Source organism: Saccopteryx bilineata, chromosome 12 (genome assembly GCF_036850765.1).
Source record: "Saccopteryx bilineata isolate mSacBil1 chromosome 12, mSacBil1_pri_phased_curated, whole genome shotgun sequence".
Lineage (NCBI taxonomy): Eukaryota > Metazoa > Chordata > Mammalia > Chiroptera > Emballonuridae > Saccopteryx > Saccopteryx bilineata.
Genome location: NC_089501.1, coordinates 50515306 through 50535411, shown reverse-complemented (window position 1 = coordinate 50535411; position 20106 = coordinate 50515306). Strand labels below are relative to the sequence as shown.

Here is a 20106-nt window from a genome sequence, read left to right as displayed (position 1 = left end):
CATGCCAAGTGAGGTCATAAGGCTGAATGAATTGGAATTCTTGAGTGTAGGCAGTGGGATTACTGGAGTAGAAGCCTAAATGCTTTTCAATTGCAGACAGATCAGAGAGGAAGAAGGGGACATGAACCCTTACAATTTCTCCCTTTCCGGCCACCGTGCGGAAAGGGAATAAGAGCTTGGCTCCCTCCAGTGGCCTGGAGTGGGATCTAGTGAGAGCACTGACAGGGGAGAAGAAAGAGATGCTATAGTTGCAGGCAGATGAAAAACAGGATCTAGCAAAGGGAGGGCAGAAGTCTGAGAGGACTGAAGGATTCATGCATGTGGGGAAGAGAGTTCCTCAGGGCAGTTAGCAAAGCAAGAAGGACCTGGAACAGAGGCTTTAGCTTACGTTTATCTGGCCAAAATGACCTGCGTTGTAGTTTAGCCGGCACAGAGATTAGGACAAGAGCGCCAATGCCAGAACCATGGAATGTAAGGGACCTCCGACCATTTTCCAGTTTCTTGGAAATAGTTCCATAAATAAGCCAGGGTATTAAAATCAAAAGTTCCTTCTAGAGGCCTCTGGTTTTCCAGTGGGTATTGTGGCCAGGCTACATTGCAGAAGAAAATTAGTTTCTTCTTTCTTAGGCAGTCATCAATGTTTGAGGGATTCTGGGTTAGGCAGCCCAGGGGTATTTCAGGGTCAGGTTTGGATTCCTTAGCTTCATGGCCACTCTTAGATCTCGGAGTGGTCAGAGATGAGAATTAGCATCCAGCAACTCAAGCTCTGACCTCCAAGACATGTCCAGGACATGTCCAAGAGAAAAACACACACTCAGAACAGAATATAGGTCCCTGACACAGCTGCAATCAGGGACAGGGAGCCTCGGCAGAAAGAACTGAGGGGAGGCTGGAGGCAGGCCACTTAATGTACCATGTGCCAAAGTGGGTGGAAAGTCAGAGGTCCTAGTTCTTCCTCGGAAGAAAGAACGATTTGGGTTCAGATTGTGACTCGGGGTATATTCTTTTGGGATTGTGATTTGGTTTAGGCACCTAAGAGTGAGTTAGATTGGATTTTTAATATCGTCAAGTCACCATGTCTGGTGAGTCTGGAGTAACCGCTTGGTAGAAGAGGGGCAGTGTGGGAAATTTTCTGTTTGTCGCACCCTGGGCACAAGGTGAGGAAAGAGTTTGAGGTGCCAGGCTATGTGGCCAGTCCAGTGGCCTGAAAGAGGTGCCAGACTGAGGTGCAATGCTCAGGGGATATGTGGAGTGGGCACTGGCGGGTCCATATGGAGTGGGCAGGCTGTTGGGCCAGGCTGATTGGATAGGCAGAAGGGCCAGGCTGAATTGGCGGGCTGAGTGGGCAGTCTGAGTGGCCATGAGGAGTAGGCTGGCTGAGTCCAGGCTGAAGTTCCATGCTAAGGGGCCAGGATCAGGGGCCACGTGGAGTGGGGATGCTGAGAAGCCAGGCTGAATGGGTAGTTTGTAGGGCCAGGCTGAGGGGCGATGTGCAGTGGCCAACATGAAGGGTCAAGCTGAGTGCAGGCTGCGTGGCCAGGCTAAGTAGCCCAAGTGGCCAGGCTGAGGGTCCAAGCTGACAGGGCATGCGGAAGGGACAGGCTAAGAGGGCAGACTCAGTGGCTATGTGGAGTGGGCAGGCTGAGAGTCCAGACTGAAAGGGTAGGCTGTGGGACCATGCTGAGTGGACATGCTGGGGGGGGGGCTGGGCTGAGAGGCCAAGAGCAGTGACCAAGATGTGGGGCCCAGCTGAATGGGCAAGCTTATTGGCCAGGCTTGAGTGGGCAGGCTGAGTCACCATGTGGAGGGGGCACCCTGAGGCAGTAGTCTTAGTGACTAGGCCAGTGGGCAGGCTGAGTGCGCAGACTGAGGGGCCAGTCTGAGTTGGCAGGCTGAGGGAAGGTGATTTGGGTTCAAATTGTGACTCGGGCTATTCTCTCTGTATTCCGGTTTGGTTTAGGTGTCTTGGATTTTTAACATCATCAAGTCACCATGTTTGGTGACTTTAGAGTAACCACTTGGTGGGTAAGGGGTGATTTGGGAAATTATCTATTGGTTCGCACCCTGGGCACAGGGGGCTTTGGCACATTTAAGCTGGCCCGGCACATCCTATCGGGCATATACGTTGCTGTAAAAATTGTAAGTTTAAGGGACTGCCCTAACGCCTTCCATGAGGTTCAGTTTCTTAAAGCGTGAAAGCATCCCAATATAATAAAGCTGGTGGAGGTGATGGTCAGGGACTCCATATTATGTATGCATCATCATGGAGTATGTCAGTGGTGGTGACCTCTGACTATTTACCTAGGAACTGCCAGGGCACCGAGGCAGAAGCACGACGCATTATCAGGCAGTTCCTTTCGGCACTACAGTACGGCCACAGGCTGGGTATTGTCCACAGGTACCTGAAGCTGGGGAACATTGTGATCAATGCAGACAAAAACATCAGAATAAGAGAGTCGGAGATGACGTCAGAGTAATGGCGGGGTAGGAAGCGATACCGATAAATCTCCCCCAAAACTCAACAAGATCTTCAACCAGAAACAGAAAAACCTATACTTGGAGCTTCCAGATGCTTCGCAATACACCCAAAGGTATGATTGAGTGAAAAATTGGCTAAATATATAACCAAACCCCGAAGGAAACAGGGAGTAAGAAATGCTCCGCCTTCCTCACTAACCTAAACAGGGCGGCTTTCTCTGGTAACTGTGAATATAGAAACTGAGGCAGGCAAAGGGGGTGAATAGATCCAGGCCGCCGCGGCACAAACGGCCGAACCAGGCTGTGGCATACAGATCCAAGCCGAGGAAAATCTGATCCTGTGGCAACCCGGGCAATACAAGCTAACACTCGCGCCAAACCCAAACAAAGAAAGACAAGCGGAGTGGCCATTTTACCCGGTCTCCTGGTCGGTGCGCAGTTAGTGGGCGAGAATTTCTTCCTAGGCCCCGAGAGTGGGTGCCCGTGTTGCCCCACGGAGAGGCAGGGTCAGAGGCCTTTCTGTGGGCCGAGGACAGAGTCTCTGGGCAGCCCCAGCGCCCTGGGAAAGCCACGCACGGGAGGGAGTGAGAACTAATAACAACGGTGGAGATTTTCCGTGCTGGTGAGGGTTTCACTCAGAGGGAACCGCGGCCGGCCTCATATCCTGGTTTGCGCGTGCAGATAAGGAGTGAGTGATTCCTCCGAGTGCCTCGGCAGTGCGCGCCCGTGTTATCGCAGAGAGGGGCAGAGTCAGGGGCCTTTGTGTGGGCCAAAGCGGAATCTCGAGCCGCCCCAGCGCCTTGCAAAAGCCGCGCACGGGGACTGAGCGAGACTCAATTCCAACGCTGCAACTTTTCCCTGCGGTTGGGGGTTTCACTCAGAGCGTGAGACTGCTGGCTGGATATCCTGGTCGCAGACAGTGAGTGAGAGTTTCCTCCAAGCGCCCCCCAGAAGTGGGCGCCCGCTTGTGTTACCGGACAGAGTGGCAGAGCCAGTGGTCTTTGACTGGGCGGAAAGCCCGCCTGATTATACTAGCAGCTCTGACTGACTGAGCCTTACCCAGAGCCCTGTGCTGAGTGGAAATAGAGTGGGGAGTTGCCAGCTCTTTGAGCCTCTTACTATCCAGGCAGAGGCAGCAGCAACCCCATAGCTGGATTATCAGGCTACTAATTGAGGAAGGAAAGACTAGGAGAAAGGCTCCAGGAACACGGACTCTCTCACTGTCGGAGCCTATAAATGCTAATGAGCCTCGACTCCCACGAGACTAAAGCACAATACATGACATTGCCATAGAGACTTATCAACTGCAAGCCTCTACCTGAGCGTGCCAAAGGGGCAGAACCCGGGGTACAGAGTCACCGACCAGGAAGAGGGAGAGAAAAGAAAAAGCAAGAAGATAACCTCTCAAAATCAAGAATAATCTGCAGACTTTATAACCTATCCCATTTTATTATATTTGTTCGTTTGTTTCTCTTATCTTCATTCTTGATACTTTTTTTTCCTCCTCCAATTTGGCTGATTAACTCTCTACTGGTCTTATTCTCTCCTCTCCTTGAACTACACTACCCATAAGTGTTACATCTCCCATTATCTTTTCTCTTCTCTTCCTTTCTCTCTATGAGGGTTGCACTCCAAAACCCTTAACTCTCTCTCTCTCTCCTTTCTTTTTTCTTCTTTTAGTGGTTCCCTCTTTTGTTTCTCTCTCTCTCTTTCTTTTCTCCCTCTATATTAGTTTCTTCCTTTCTCCTTTACATCTCCTCTCATTCAAACCTCAATAACAAACAAATTATCTTATCTGGGACTCAAACCTATGTTTGTGGCATTTTGGGGGGTTTTTTACTTCACCTTTTTAACTCACTAGCAGTGCTCCCATCCCTGGCTCTCCATATTATCTAGTTCTTGTTCCACTAAATACAATAGTAAGTTTTTAATTTGTCCCCCCATTTTTCCGTTTTCCTCTTATTCCTCTCATCATAACTCTTAGACAACCAACACCTAAAAGCAAATCATTTTATTCTTGACCCAAATTTTTTCCTTATTTGCTTTTTGTGGGTCCATACGCTCTTTTTTTTTCTTTTTTCTTTTTTTTTTTTTTCCCTTTTTTTTTTTTCTTTTTTCTTTTTTGCCCCTTTATTACTTTTCCCCAATTCAGGCCCTCCATCACAGGCATTGTTTGTTATAACTCACAGTCCACCACAAGATTTTCTCAAGAAAGAGGGGAGAGGAGAGGAGAGGAAAAAAGGAGGGGGGGGAATAATTTCCTTTTTTAAAAAAATTTTTATTTTATTTTATTTTTCTTTATTTCATTATTAATTTTTTTAAAAAAAAAAACAACTCTTTTCGATTTTTTATTTTTTTATTTTTTTAACTTTTTATTCTTTATTAAATCTCATTAATACTATCAACAAAACCACCCTCAGATGCCATTAAGGAAGAGAAAATCGAATATCATGGATACAAAAGAAAGAGAGGTAACACAGCTAGATGAGGAAAAATCTATGGAGAAAAAATTTAATATATTGGAAACCTTGGAGCTAAATGACAGAGAATTCAAGATAGAAATACTAAAAATCCTCCGAGATATACAAGAAAACACAGAAAGGCAATATAGGGAGCTCAGAAAACAACTCAATGAACACAAAGAATATATGTCCAAGGTAATTGAAACTATAAAAACAAATCAAACAGAGATGAAAAACTCAATTCACGAGCTGAAAAACGAAGTAACAAGCTTAGCTAATAGAACAGGTCAGATAGAAGAGAGGATTAGTGAAATAGAAGACAAGCAACTTGAGGCACAACAGAGAGAAGAAGAAAGAGACTCAAAAATTAAAAAAAATGAGATAGCCCTACAAGAATTATCTGACTCCATCAAAAAGAATAACATAAGAATAATAGGTATATCAGAGGGAGAAGAGAGAGAAAATGGAATGGAGAACATACTCAAACAAATAATAGATGAGAACTTCCCAAGCCTGTGGAAAGAACTAAAGCCTCAAGTTCAAGAAGCAAACAGAACTCCAAGTTTTCTTAACCCCAACAAACCTACTCCAAGGCATATCATAATGAAATTGACACAAACCAACAGCAAAGAAAAAATTCTCAAGGCAGCCAGGGAAAAGAAGAATACAACATATAAAGGAAGGCCCATTAGATTATCATCAGATTTCTCAGCAGAAACTCTACAAGCTAGAAGAGAGTGGACCCCAATATTTAAAGTCCTGAAAGAGAGGAACTTTCAGCCACGAATACTATACCCATCAAAGCTATCCTTCAAATACGAAGGAGAAATAAAAACATTCACAGATACAGAAAAGATGAGGGAATTTATCATCAGAAAACCCCCACTCCAGGAATTACTAAAGGGGGTTCTCCAATCAGATACAAAGAACAAAAAAAAAAAACAGAGCCACAAGTAAAAGCTCCACGAAGAACACAATAAAACCAAATTTAAACTGTGACAACAACAAAAAGAAAGAGGGGGAGAAGATGGAGATTAACAGTAGCAAAGGACGATGGAGTGCAAAAGTACTCACAAAATAGTTCGCTACAATGAACAGGGTAGGGACCCTTTTCATTACTCAAAGGTAACCACCATTGAAAAAACCACCACAGAAGCACATGAGATAAAAAAGATAGCAACAGAGGAAAGATGTATGGAATACAACCAAATAAAAACAAAAGATAGAAAAACGAAAGAGAAGGATCAAACAAGACACAAAACTAACAGAAAGCAAGATATAAAATGGCAATAGGGAACTCACAAGTATCAATAATTACACTAAATGTAAACGGATTAAACTCACCAATAAAAAGGCACAGAGTAGCAGAATGGATTAAAAAAGAAAATCCAACTGTATGCTGCCTACAGGAAACTCATCTAAGTAACAAGGATAAAAACAAATTCAAAGTGAAAGGCTGGAAAACAATACTCCAAGCAAATAACATCCAAAAAAAAAGCAGGTGTAGCAATACTCATATCAGATAATGCTGACTACAAGACAGGAAAAGTACTCAGAGACAAAAATGGCCATTTCATAATGGCTAAGGGGACACTGAATCAAGAAGACATAACAATTCTTAATATATATGCACCAAACCAAGGAGCACCAAAATATATAAGACAGCTACTTATTGATCTTAAAACAAAAACTGACAAAAATACAATCATACTTGGAGACCTCAATACACCGCTGACGGCTCTAGATCGGTCATTCAAACAGAGAATCAACAAAGACATAGTGGCCTTAAACAAAACACTAGAGCACCTGGATATGATAGACATCTACAGGACATTTCATCCCAAAGTGACTGAGTATACATTTTTCTCCAGTGTACATGGATCATTCTCAAGAATTGACCATATGTTGGGCCACAAAAACAACATCAGCAAATTCAGAAAAATTGAAGTTGTACCAAGCATATTTTCTGATCATAAAGCCTTGAAACTAGAATTCAACTGCAAAAAAGAGGAAAAAAATCCCACAAAAATGTGGAAACTAAACAACATACTTTTAAAAAATGAATGGGTCAAAGAAGAAATAAGTGCAGAGATCAAAAGATATATACAGACTAATGAAAATGACAATACGACATATCAGAATCTATGGGATGCAGCAAAAGCAGTGATAAGAGGGAAGTTCATATCGCTTCAGGCATATATGAACAAACAAGAGAGAGCCCAAGTGAACCACTTAACTTCCCACCTTAAGGAACTAGAAAAAGAAGAACAAAGACAACCCAAAACCAGCCGAAGAAAGGAGATAATAAAAATCAGAGCAGAAATAAATGAATTAGAGAACAGAAAAACTATAGAAAAAATTAATAGAACAAGGAGCTGGTTCTTTGAAAAGATCAACAAAATTGACAAACCCTTGGCAAGACTTACCAAGGAAAAAAGAGAAAGAACTCATATAAACAAAATCCAAAATGAAAGAGGAGAAATCACCACGGACACTGTAGATATACAAAGAATTATTGTAGAATACTATGAAAAACTTTATGCCACTAAATTCAACAACCTAGAAGAAATGGATAAATTCCTAGAAAAATACAACCTTCCTAGACTGAGTCAAGAAGAAGCAGAAAGCCTAAACAGACCTATCAGTAGAGAAGAAATAGAAAAAACCATTAAAAACCTCCCCAAAAATAAAAGTCCAGGCCCTGACGGCTATACCAGCGAATTTTATCAAACATTCAAAGAAGACTTGGTTCCTATTCTACTCAAAGTCTTCCAAAAAATTGAAGAAGAAGCAATACTTCCAAACACATTTTATGAGGCCAACATAACCCTCATCCCAAAACCAGGCAAGGATGGCACAAAAAAAGAAAACTACAGACCAATATCTCTAATGAATACAGATGCTAAAATACTAAACAAAATACTAGCAAATCGAATACAACAACATATTAAAAAGATAATACATCATGATCAAGTGGGATTCATCCCAGAATCTCAAGGATGGTTCAACATACGTAAAACGGTTAATGTAATACACCATATCAACAAAACAAAGAACAAAAACCACATGATCTTATCAATAGACGCAGAAAAGGCTTTCGATAAAATACAACACAATTTTATGTTTAAGACTCTCAACAAAATGGGTATAGAAGGAAAATATCTCAACATGATAAAGGCCATATATGATAAACCATCAGCTAACATCATATTAAATGGCACTAAACTGAAGGCTTTCCCTCTTAAATCAGGAACAAGACAGGGTTGTCCACTGTCTCCACTCTTATTTAATGTGGTACTAGAGGTTCTAGCCAGAGCAATCAGACAAGACAAAGAAATAAAAGGCATCCATATCGGAAAAGAAGAAGTAAAGGTATCACTTTTTGCAGATGATATGATCCTATACATCGAAAACCCCAAAGAATCCACAAAAAGACTACTAGAAACAATAAGCCAATACAGTAAGGTCGCAGGATACAAAATTAACATACAGAAGTCAATAGCCTTTCTATATGCCAACAATGAAACAACTGAGAAGGAACTCAAAAGAATAATCCCCTTCACGATTGCAACAAAAAAAATAAAATACTTAGGAATAAACATAACAAAGAATGTAAAGGACTTATATAATGAAAACTATAAACCATTGTTAAGGGAAATCGAAAAAGATATAATGAGATGGAAAAATATTCCTTGTTCTTGGCTAGGAAGAATAAATATAATCAAGATGGCTATATTACCCAAAGCAATATACAAATTTAATGCAATTCCCATCAAACTTCCAATGACGTTTTTTAAAGAAATAGAGCAAAAAATCATCAGATTTATATGGAACTATAAAAAACCCCGAATAGCCAAAGCAATCCTAAAGAAAAAGAATGAAGCTGGGGGCATAACAATACCTGACTTCAAACTCTATTATAGGGCCACGACAATCAAAACAGCATGGTACTGGCAGAAAAATAGACACTCAGACCAATGGAACAGAATAGAAAGTCCAGAAATAAAACCACATATATATAGTCAAATAATTTTTGATAAAGGGGCCAACAACACACAATGGAGAAAAGAAAGCCTCTTCAATAAATGGTGCTGGGAAAACTGGAAAGCCACATGCAAAAGAATGAAACTGGACTACAGTCTCTCTCCCTGTACAAAAATTAACTCAAAATGGATCAAAGATCTAAACATAAGACCTGAAACAATTAAGTACATAGAAGAAGACATAGGTACTCAACTCATGGACCTGGGTTTTAAAGAGCATTTTATGAATTTGACTCCAATGGCAAGAGAAGTGAAGGCAAAAATTAATGAATGGGACTACATCAGACTAAGAAGTTTTTGCTCAGCAAGAGAAACTGATAACAAAATAAACAGAAAGCCAACTAAATGGGAAATGATATTTTCAAACAACAGCTCAGATAAGGGCCTAATATCCAAAATATATAAAGAACTCATAAAACTCAACAACAAACAAACAAACAATCCAATAAAAAAATGGGAAGAGGATATGAATAGACACTTCTTTCAGGAAGAAATACAAATGGCCAACAGATATATGAAAAGATGCTCATCTTCTTTAGCTATTAGAGAAATGCAAATCAAAACGGCAATGAGATACCACCTCACACCTGTTCGATTAGCTGTTATTAGCAAGTCAGGTAATAGCAAATGTTGGAGAGGCTATGGAGAAAAAGGAACCCTCATACACTGTTGGTGGGAATGTAAAGTAGTACAACCATTATGGAAGAAAGTATGGTGGTTCCTCAAAAAACTGCAAATAGAACTACCTTATGACCCAGCAATCCCTCTACTGGGTATATATCCCCAAAACTCAGAAACATTGATACGTAAAGACACATGCAGCCCCATGTTTATTGCAGCATTGTTCACAGTGGCCAGGACATGGAAACAACCAAAAAGCCCATCAATAGATGACTGGATAAAGAAGATGTGGCACATATACACTATGGAATACTACTCAGCCATAAGAAATGATGACATCGGAACATTTACAGCAAAATGGTGGGATCTTGATAACATGATACGAAGCGAAATAAGTAAATCAGAAAAAAACAGGAACTGTATTATTCCATACGTAGGTGGGACATAATACTGAAACTAAGAGACATTGACAAGAGTGTGGTGGTTAAGGGGGGGAGGGGGGAATGGGAGAGGGATAGGGGGTGGGGAGGGGCACAAAGAAAACAAGATAGAAGGTGACAGAGGACAATCTGACTTTGGGTGGTGGGTATGCAACATAATTGAACGACAAGATAACCTGGACTTGTTATCTTTGAATATATGTATCCTGATTTATTGATGTCACCCCATTAAAAAAATAAAATTATAAAAAAAAAAAAAAAAAAAAAAAGAATAAGAGAGTCTGGTTTAGGGAGGAAGTTGAAAAGGATAAACTAAAAGTCTACTGTGGGACCATGTAGTATATGGCGCCTGAGATCCTGCAGAGATGCACTTATGAGGGCTGTAAGGCAGACATCTGGGGCATCCATATAATTCTATTTCACATGGTGACAGGACTGTTGCCATTTAGAGGCCAGGATTTAATGAAAGTCAAAGAAAACATTATGTCTCGGAAATTCACAATACCAGGTTTGAGAGACACTACCCTGACACAGTGTCAAGCCCTACTAATGACCTTAAAGGCTCTCAGCCCCCATGAATGATCAGGCTTTGATGAAATCCTCAAAGATCCGTGGGTAAATAATGGCCAAAAGGAACAACCTGAGCCGTCCTGCGATGTGCTCTGGGGGGACATGGACCTCGAAGTGGTAGCAGAGATGAACCACCTCAGCTCAATCATGACAACATCCAGAAGACACTGAGCGAGCCTTCAGTGGTACAGTCACATCCTGGGGCCCTGTCTCCTCCTAGAGTCCAGGAAGCGGAAGAGGAAAGACTGCCCTCTCCCCACAAGGACCTACTAGCTGTCTTTACATCATCCTTCCCAACGCTCAGTTATGGGGGAAGAGGACTCTGCCAGCGCCTGAGGAGAGGACTGTCAGACTCCCAGTCGTGGGCCAGGGATCCAGGGCTTGGCCCAACGTCCCTAAACTGCGATCCATCCTCTGGCCCTGCCCATGGGCTGTCACTCCAGCATCTGGTACAAAGTCCCAGGCCAGAACTCCACCATCCGACCCAAGGTCGAGGGCTGGCACTTCAGCAACCGGCAAGCCCCCTGGGGCTCATTCCAGCATCAGTCCCAACGTCCTTAACTGACACTCTAGCTTTTGGCCCCGCCTTCCAGGCTGTCACTCAGCCATCTAGCCCAAGGTCCCGCCTCCTGGGCTGTCACTCCACCACCTGACCAATGTCCCCAGCCTATGCTTCAGCAACAGGCCCCGCCTCCCTGGCCAGTGCTCCAGCATCCTGCCCAACACATGGCCAGCACATCAGCATCCAGTCCCTCCTTCTGGGCCGCTGCTCTTTTGTATTCACATTCATTGCTACCTTCAATAATTCACTTGTCCTCTGAGCTTCTATTTCTCCTTTTATAAAGTACAAATATTAATAGTGACCTGATAGAATGATTGTGAGAAGTAAAAATAATGTTTACAGAAAAGTGTAAATGAAGCACATTGTAAGTATGTACAGTGTAGTGGTTACACAATCAGACATTTTACAAAATGATCCCATACTTTGTCCAGTATCCACCCCCTGCCCAACATAGTTACTAAGCTCTAATTGACTCTAAAGGTGTGAACAGGCGAGTAAGGAGCATCAGGCACTTCAGAAACGCCTCTGATGGGATATGTATCTAAACCAAGTGGAGGGCAGGAGTAAGTATCTTTTCATGAGAGGTTTCTGAGTGTTTGCACAAATGGACATGAACCAGTGTCATCATTGCTTTTCCGCACAGACATGGTTCTTTAGGTAACACGGAAGTTTACCTACACGGCCTACTCAAGTTCACCTGAGAAGACCTTTGTGTAATTTGGAAATAGATATTCAAAGTGTGTACCTTGTAGCCTCACTGCAGATCCGAATTTACAGCATCCTTTGGCAAGTGCTGGAGGGAGCAGTCATCTTCAATGTTCACAGAGAGGTTCCAATCAGCTGGCCGTCCCTCAGCCTCTGCAGGTGCGCCAGACCTGCAGACCCAGGCTTCAGCCCTGTTCTCTCCTAGCGTATCTGCCCCAGAAGCTGAGTGAGGACAGAACAGGGATGTGTGTTGTAAGGTATTTTCCCCGCCGAAAAAGAAGAAGGGCGTAGCCACCAAGTGTGGAACAGCAAAAGCTTTATTTAGTAGAGCGCTTCGTGGACAAGGTTCTCTGGTCCGGGGGACTGGGGCCAGAGAGTCGCGTGTAATCTCCCACGTGGGGGCAAATTATAGGGTTGGTAGAGTGGTCGTGTGTTTTTCATAGGGCTCCTGGGAAGTTTCTTTTATTGGGCATGGGTGTGGGCACTTCTAGCCAAATTCCCGAGCCTGGTTCCTCACGTGAACTTCTCCCATTGCCAACTGACCTCAAATTCCGACCTTTTATGTGAGATAGGGGCGCCGCTATTCATCTGGCTACTTCCTCCTGATTAAGGGTGTCGTGGGGAAGGGAGGTTGGAAGGTGGGGGAGTCGCGTGTACAGTTGAAGGAACATCTATTAGACCATAACTCGAGAAACTTCGTGGATGGGGTCCTGTAAGAATCTAAAAAGGAGCAAATATGAGTGACATGCTGATAATTAGAAGAGGGTCTAGGACAGGGGCAGCCCAGGTGAGCATGGGTGGCTGTCATTAGGAGTTAAGTGGGTTGTAGAAGGAGAGGTCCTTCTGCAGTTTCTCTTGCAGATGGTGGAGGACCCCTTTGGTCAGTCTCATTGAAGAGCTTTGCTTCCTGCTTTAGCTCACTCTGGAGGCAGGTTCCCGGTGGGAGAAACAGGAGCAATAGGAGGGTCTGCAGGGCCCGACCTTTTGGTGAGCAGGAGACGGGTAGGGCTCAGTGGTTCTGACTGCCAGCGGTCCTGCATGGGGGCAAGCTTGAGGCGAGAGACATGGTTAGAAATGAGGGTAGTATTGAGTATGGGGGAGCCCTTGGTAGTGAGGAAGGTGTTGTCAGCTGGATAGTGGCTCTGAGACTTTGTAGAATGTCCGGACCCAGAAGGGGTACAGGGCATGATGGCATAATTAAGAAGGAGTGTGAAAAGGGGGTTCCGTCCAAACTGCATGTCAGGGGTTGTGTGCGAAGAGAAAAAGAAGGGGTCCCATCCACTCCCATAACCTCAGCCTATGAGGGAACTAGAGGTCCAGAGTGTGATGGCAAACCAGAGAAGGAAGCCTCCGTGTCCACAAGAAATGAGATGGACTTACCCGCTATTTGTAGCACTACCCTGGGTTCAGTGAGGGAGATGGGATCTCTGAGTTTGAGCCCTGTCCGTCGTCCCTAAGGACTAGGAGTTCAAGCGGTGGGCCTTCCTGGCTGGCCAGGCCTCCCATTGGGGTGGCTTGTCCTCCTCATAGAGGCACGAGAAAAAGCCTGTTGTCCAAAAGAGGCAATCGCTCCTCCAGTGACCAGGCTGCTTGCAGTTACGGCAGGGGTTACTCGGGAGTCTGGGGCAGGGACACTGCTGGGACCAGTGACCCTCCTTTCCACATTTAAAGCAAGCTCCTGGTGGGATTTCTCTTTGTGGTCTGGACTTGGTGGGGCACCTCCCGTGCCTTGCCCCTGGTGCTCTGCCGGCATCACGGCTGCCACATGAGCCTGGGTTTGCAGTGAGACCTTCTGCTGCATGCGGGCCTGACCAGCAGCCTCGGCCTGTTCCTCCCAACCGTTAAAAACCTTAAATGCCATGTTCATCAGGTCTCGGATAGGGGTTTGGGGGCCCTCTTCTGCCTTTTTAAGTTTCCTCTGAATGTCCAAGGCTGATTGGGAAATGAAGTGTGCAGCTTATACAGTGGGCCTGGCACTGGAAGTAGGGTCTGTATGAGTATGGAGGACCATAGCATCAGTGAGGCGATTTAAGAAGAGAGCCGGATTTTCCTCAGGTCCCTGAGTAATTTCCCTTAATTTATCATAGATAACTACCTTTGAGCTGCGTCTTGCGTGCCAGCTATAAGACAGTAAATTGTTTGGTGTCATCGTCTCCTACCTGTTTCTCCCATGTGGTAATCCCAGTTGGGGTCCATGTCAGGGACTGCCTCTGGCCCTGTTGGCATTTGAGGGTTTGAGATGTGGACCTTATCTGCATGAGCACTTGCTGCCATCCAGATCTGGTCCCGTTCACTGGAGGTAAGGGTAGAAGACATAATAACATAGAGATCATTCCAAGTGAGATCATATGCCTGAGTGAAATATTGGAATTCCCTGGTATAGGCGGTGGGATTAGTAAAGTAGGAGCCTAAATGCGATTTGATTTCAGGCAGATCAGAGACAGAGAAGGGGACATGAACCCTTACAACTCCTTCCGTTCCAGCCACCGTGCGGAAAGGGCATAGGACGTTGACTCCCTCCAGTGTCCTGGAGCGGGATCTGTGTGAGCACTGATAGGGGAGATGAGAGAGAGACTATTCTTTGCAACCAGATGAACAACTGGATCCAGCAAAGGGAGAGAAGGAATCTGATAGGACTGAAGGATTGGTGCATGTGGGGAAGAGAGTTCCTCAGGGAAGTCGGCAAAGCAAGAAAGACCTGAAGCAGAGGCTTTAGCTGAGGTTTCTCTGGACAAAGTGACCTGCACTGTAGTGTAGCCGGCACAGAGATTAGGACAAGAGCGCCAATGCCAGAAGCCCTCAATATAAAGGATCTCCGACCATTTTCCAGTTTCTTGGCAATAGTTCCGTAAATCAATCAGGGTATTAAAATTGAAAGTCCCTTCAGGAGGCCACTTTGTCTGGTTATCTAGTGGGTATTGTAGCCAGGCTACATTGCAGAAGAAAATAAGTTTCTTTTTTAGAGAGGGATCAATGTTTGAGAGATTCTGGATAAGGCAGCCCAGGGGTGTTTTAGGGTCAGGTTGGATTCCTTTGCCCCCATAGCCACCCTCAGTCCTCGGAGTGGTCAGAAAGAATTGGCATCCCGCAATTCAAGCTCTGGCCAACGACGAGTAGGTAGAGTGGATGTGTCCAGGACATCTCCACAGGCAAACACACACTTGGAACAGAAAAGAGGTCCCTGACGCAGTTGTAATTAGGGACAGGGAGCCTCGGCGGAAAGAACTGAGGGGAGGCTGGAGGCAGGCAACTTACTGCACCATGTGCAGAAGTGGGTAGAATGTCGGAGGTCCTGGTACTTCCTCAGAAGGGAAGGTGATTTGGATTCACATTGAGACTTGGACTATTCTTTTTGGATTTTTATTTGGTTTAGGCGCCTTAGATTTGGTTAGATCCAATTTTTAACATCGTCACGTCACCATGTCTGGTGACTCTGGATTAACCACTTGATAGAAGAAGGGCAATGTGGGAAATTATCTGTTTGTTCGCACCCTGGGTAAGGGGGGCTTTGGCCCAGTTAAGCTGGCCCGGCACATCCCAGCGGGCTTATAAGTTGCTGTAAAAATTGTAAGCATAAGGGTCTTCCCTAATGCCTTTTGGGAGGATGACTTCCTTAAAGCATTAAACCATCCAAATGTAATAAAGTTGGCAGAGCTGATTGTCACAGACTTTAAACTATACATCATTATTTAGGATGTGAATGATGTGACCTATTTGATTATTTATGTAGGAACCGCCCCAAGCACCGAGACAGAAGCACCACACATTTTCAGTAGCTCCTTTCAGCACTACAGTACTGCCATAGGCTGTGTATCGTCCACAGGGACCTAAAGCTGGAAAATGGTCTGGTCGATGCAGACAAAAACATCAGTGTAACATTCTTTCGTTTAGGGAAGAAGTTAAAAAAGGACAAACTGCGAACCTACTGTGTGGGATGTGTAGTATATATGGCGCCCAAGATGCTGCAGAGGTGGACTTACAAGGGATGGAAGGTGGACATCTGGGACCTCGGTGTAATCCTATTTCACATGGTGAAAGGATGATTGCCATTTAGGGACCAGGATTTAACAAAAGTAAAAAAGAACATTATGACTGGGAAATTCACAATACCAGGTTTTTTGTCACTGGAGTGTCAAGCCTTACTAAAGAACTTAATGGCTCTCAACCCCCACGAGAGATCAACCCTTGACGAAATCCTCAAAGATCGTGGGTAAATAATGGCCAAAAGGAACAACTAGAGCCATACGGCAATGTGACCTGGGGGAACCTGGACCCCAAAATTGTAGCAGAGATGAACTGCCAAGGCTTCAATCATGTCAACATCCAGAAGACACTGGGCGAGCCTTCAGTGGTACAGTCACATCCTGGGGCCCTGTCTCCTCCCAGAGTCCAGAAAGCGGAAGAGGAAGGACCACCCTGTCCCCACAAGGCCTACTTCGGCATTCAGTCCCACCTCCCGGGCCAGTGCTCCAGAATCCAGCCCTGGGACCACTGCTCTATGATCCAATCCGGCCCCAGGACCAGCACTCAGCCTCCAGGCCCAGAACCCAAGGACTCCACCTGCAGCCCAGCCCTCCAGCCTGACCCCACCCACAGCAGTGGGAGTAAAACCCCAGGAAGGGCCTCTGAGCTGCCTGATGGGGGGACTCCAGCCTCTCCAGGCCATTGCCAGGCCTGGTGGAGGGTGACGAGGAGAGTGCTAAGAGGGCTTTAAAAATGTTTTGCTGCATCCCAACAGATGCACAGTCATCAGTGAATAGAAAGCAAGTCATGCCTGCATGACAAACTTGTTGAGGCCAAGGCAAGATGCGGGTGAGGTCAGTATTTTAAATGCTGGAGTGGAAGGTGCTGTGTTCCAAGGGGCCACCCATGCTGCGGGAGGGGAGCCAGGGGCTGGAAGCCATCAGACTATTCTCTTTGGACACTGACTTGGCTCAGACAACTTGGATTCAACATAGGGATAGTTTTAGGACTTACCCCTTTGTGTTTTCGTTTAGTTATTTTCATTGTTTAGAACAAGTCACCATGTCTGATGACTCTTTAGTGATAGTCACCCCTAGTGGAAGAGGTGCGGCGTGGGATATTACCCTGGGCACAGGGAGCTTTGTCTCGGTAAAGCTGGCCCAACGTCCCCTACAGGCACATTTGTCGAAGTGAAAATTGTTAAGTACAAGGGATTGCCCTCATGCATTCAGGAAGGCTGACTTCCTCAAGGTTTTACCATCCGAATGTGATCAAGTTAGTGGTGGCGCGGACTCAGAATCGTTCATCATTACGGAGTATGTGAGCAGCGGGGATGCACGACTACTGAGACATCACAGGCCAGAGGAGCGAGGCGGCAGCGCGGTGCATCTTTCGGCAGCTGTTTCAGCGCTCCGGTACTGTCACCCGCACGGCATCGTTCACAGGACCAAAACCAGAGGATGTCCTGGTGGATGAAGATTTCAAGGTGAAGGTAACAGACTTCGGGTTAGGGAGGGAGGTGACAAGGGAAGAACTGACAGCTTACTGTGGGACTGTGTGCTACATGGCGCCCGAGATGCCGCTGGGCCGAAGGGATGAGGGCTAGAAACTGGACGCCTGGATCCTTGATATTATACTCTACCAGGTGGTGACTGGACAGCTGCCACTCACAGGTCAAGACTTAAAATACAGAGGAAAGTTATGACTGGGAAATCCATGATACCAGGTATTCTGTCGGAGGAATGTCAAGCCTTATTAAAGAACTTAATGGCTCTAAACCCCAGCGAAAGATCAGCCTTTGAGGAAATCTTCAAAGATCTGTGGGTAAATAATGGCCAAACCTGAGCTGTCCTGTGATGTGCCCTGGGGGGACATGGACCTCGAAGTGGTAGCAGAGATGAACCGCCTCAGCTCAATCATGACGACATCGGACGGCACTGAGCGAGGCTTCAGTGGTACAGTCACATCCTGGGGCCCTGTCTCCTCCTAGAGTCCAGGAAGCAGAAGAGGAAGGACCACCCTGTCCCCACAAGGACCTACCGGCTGTCTTCACATCATCCTTCCTTCAGCTCAGTTATGGGGGAAGAGGACTCTGCCAGAGCCCCAGGAGAGGAGTGTCAGACTCCCAGTCGTGGTCCAGTGATCCAGGGTCTGGCCCAACGTCCCTAACCTGCGACCCAGGCTTCAGCCCTGCTTGCCAGGCCGACACTCCAACATTGGCCCAATGTCCCTAACCTGCGACCCAGCTTCCTGCCCTGCCTGCTGGGCTGTCACTCCAGCATTCAGTCCAATGTTCCAGGCCGCACTCCACCACCCGACCCAACATCCAGGGCTGGTGCTTCAGCAACCAGCCTGCCTCCCGGCTGTCACTCAGTTTCAGGTCCAATGTTCCTAATCAGCTCTTCAGCCTCTGGCCCTGCCTCCTGGCTGTCACTCAGCATCAGGTCCAACGTCCCTAGCCAGCACTCCACTATCTGGCCCCGCCTCCTGGGCTGTCATTCAAGCATCTGGCCCAACGTCCCTAACCCCTAACGGGTGCTCCAGCCTCTGGCCCCGCCTCCTTGCTGTCACTCAGCATCAGGTCCAATGTCCCTAGCCAGCACTCTACTATCTGGCCCTGCCTCCTGGGCTGTCATTCAAGCATCCGCCCCAAGGTCCCTAAGCGGCGCCTCCAGTCCCTCCTTCTGGCTGTCACTCAGCATCAGGTCCAATGTCCTTAGCCAGCACTCCACCATCCAGCCCCGCCTTCTGGGCTGTCACTCTACCACCCGACCCAGCATTCCTAGCCAGCGCTTCTGCAATGGCCCTGCCATCCTGGCCAGCGTTCCAGCATCTGGTTCAGTGTCCCTAACCTGCGACCCAAACTTCGGCCTCGCCTGCCAGGCTGGCACTTCAGCATCTGGTCCAACAAACCGGGCTGGCACTCTATGACCCGACCTAACGTCCAGGGCTGGCACTTCAGCAACCCGCCCTGTCTCCCGGCTGTCACTCCAGCATCAGGCCCAACACACCGTCTAGGACTTCAGCATCCAGTCCCGCCTCCCAGCCTGTGCTCCAGCATCCAGCACCAGGACCACCGCTCTACAGTCCGATCCGGCCCCAGGACCAGCACTCAGCTTCCCGGCCCAGAACCCAAGGACTCCACCTGCAGCCCAGCCCTCCAGCCTGACTGCACCCACAGCAGTGGGAGTAAAACCCCAGGAAGGGCCTCTGAGCTGCCTGATGGGGGGACTCCAGCCTCTCCAGGCCATGGCCAGGGCTGGCGGATGGTGACAAGGTGAGTGCTAACCATATTTTTTTAAATGTTTTTGCTGCATTCCAACCGATGCACACTCATCCATTAAAAAGAAGCATGTCATGCCTGCATGACAAACTTGTTGAGGCCAACGCAAGATACAAGTGAAGTCAGTATTTTAAATGCTGAAGTGGGAGGTGCTGTATTCCAAGGGGGACCACCCATGCTGCGGGAGGGGAGCCAGGGGCCGGAAGCTACTAGCTGCAGGTGAGGGCGATGCAGAAACGCATGTGGTGTGTGCAAGGGAGAGGACTGACTGGTCCTTCTTTTCTATCGCTACATATTGTAGAGTGCAGCAGGCAGGGCGGGTTTCTTCTCATCACTGCCTGTGAGTTAAGAACTGTATGTGTTTTTCCCACTTGAATCCCTGAGGCCAACAGGATGGTCGAGGTGTGCACCTGCCAACGATCCCGCATCTCCATGGACGTCAGGAGCAGGTTATTGAGAACCCTTCCTGTGTCTAATGACAGCCTGGAGCCCCTGAGGGTCAAGAAGAGAGTCTGCCCTCACAGTGCGTCCACCCCTCCGCCCTGTCTGAATTCAACTGGACAGTTTTCCTGAGGCCCTTCTTCCCAACCTTGATCGTTATTCCCATGTTTGTGGGGTTATTAAAATATATTATCCTCTCAAAATTTGTCGTAAACTGTTTTTGGTTTTTTTGGTCGTATTTTTTGAATTTCTTTTTTTCATCCCCCAGACACAGAATTGGAGTCTGGCTCCTGTAGTTGGAGAAGCGTGGAGGAATGTCATACTTGGACTTTGGTACAGGAACCCCCCTCATAATGACTGCAGTTTGAAGGGAAAAGGCCATTGCCCGGCATGCAGGGCTGGTTCTAGATGTGCAGGTCAAGGGTGAGTCAGGAGCATTCTCGTCCTGCTGTCTTGTGGTCCTAGACATTTCTGCCTGTGGTCAGGGTGCCCCGTCAGCAGGTGTTGGGTGCACCCAGATGCCAGGGAAACAGGTGAC

General features: G+C 46.4%; 1 protein-coding gene across 1 annotated transcript in view; it reads left to right on the top strand.

Annotated features, from left to right (window-relative positions):
• The window catches only part of LOC136316074 (uncharacterized), a 39615-nt gene extending 19509 nt beyond the window's left edge, over positions 1 to 20106 (top strand). The window contains exons 3-4 of the mRNA XM_066247812.1: positions 18863 to 19121; positions 19843 to 20106. Of these exons, the coding sequence (XP_066103909.1) occupies positions 18863 to 19121; positions 19843 to 19864 (281 nt within the window). The 3' untranslated portion in view covers positions 19865 to 20106. The remainder of the gene's footprint in view (positions 1 to 18862; positions 19122 to 19842) is intronic.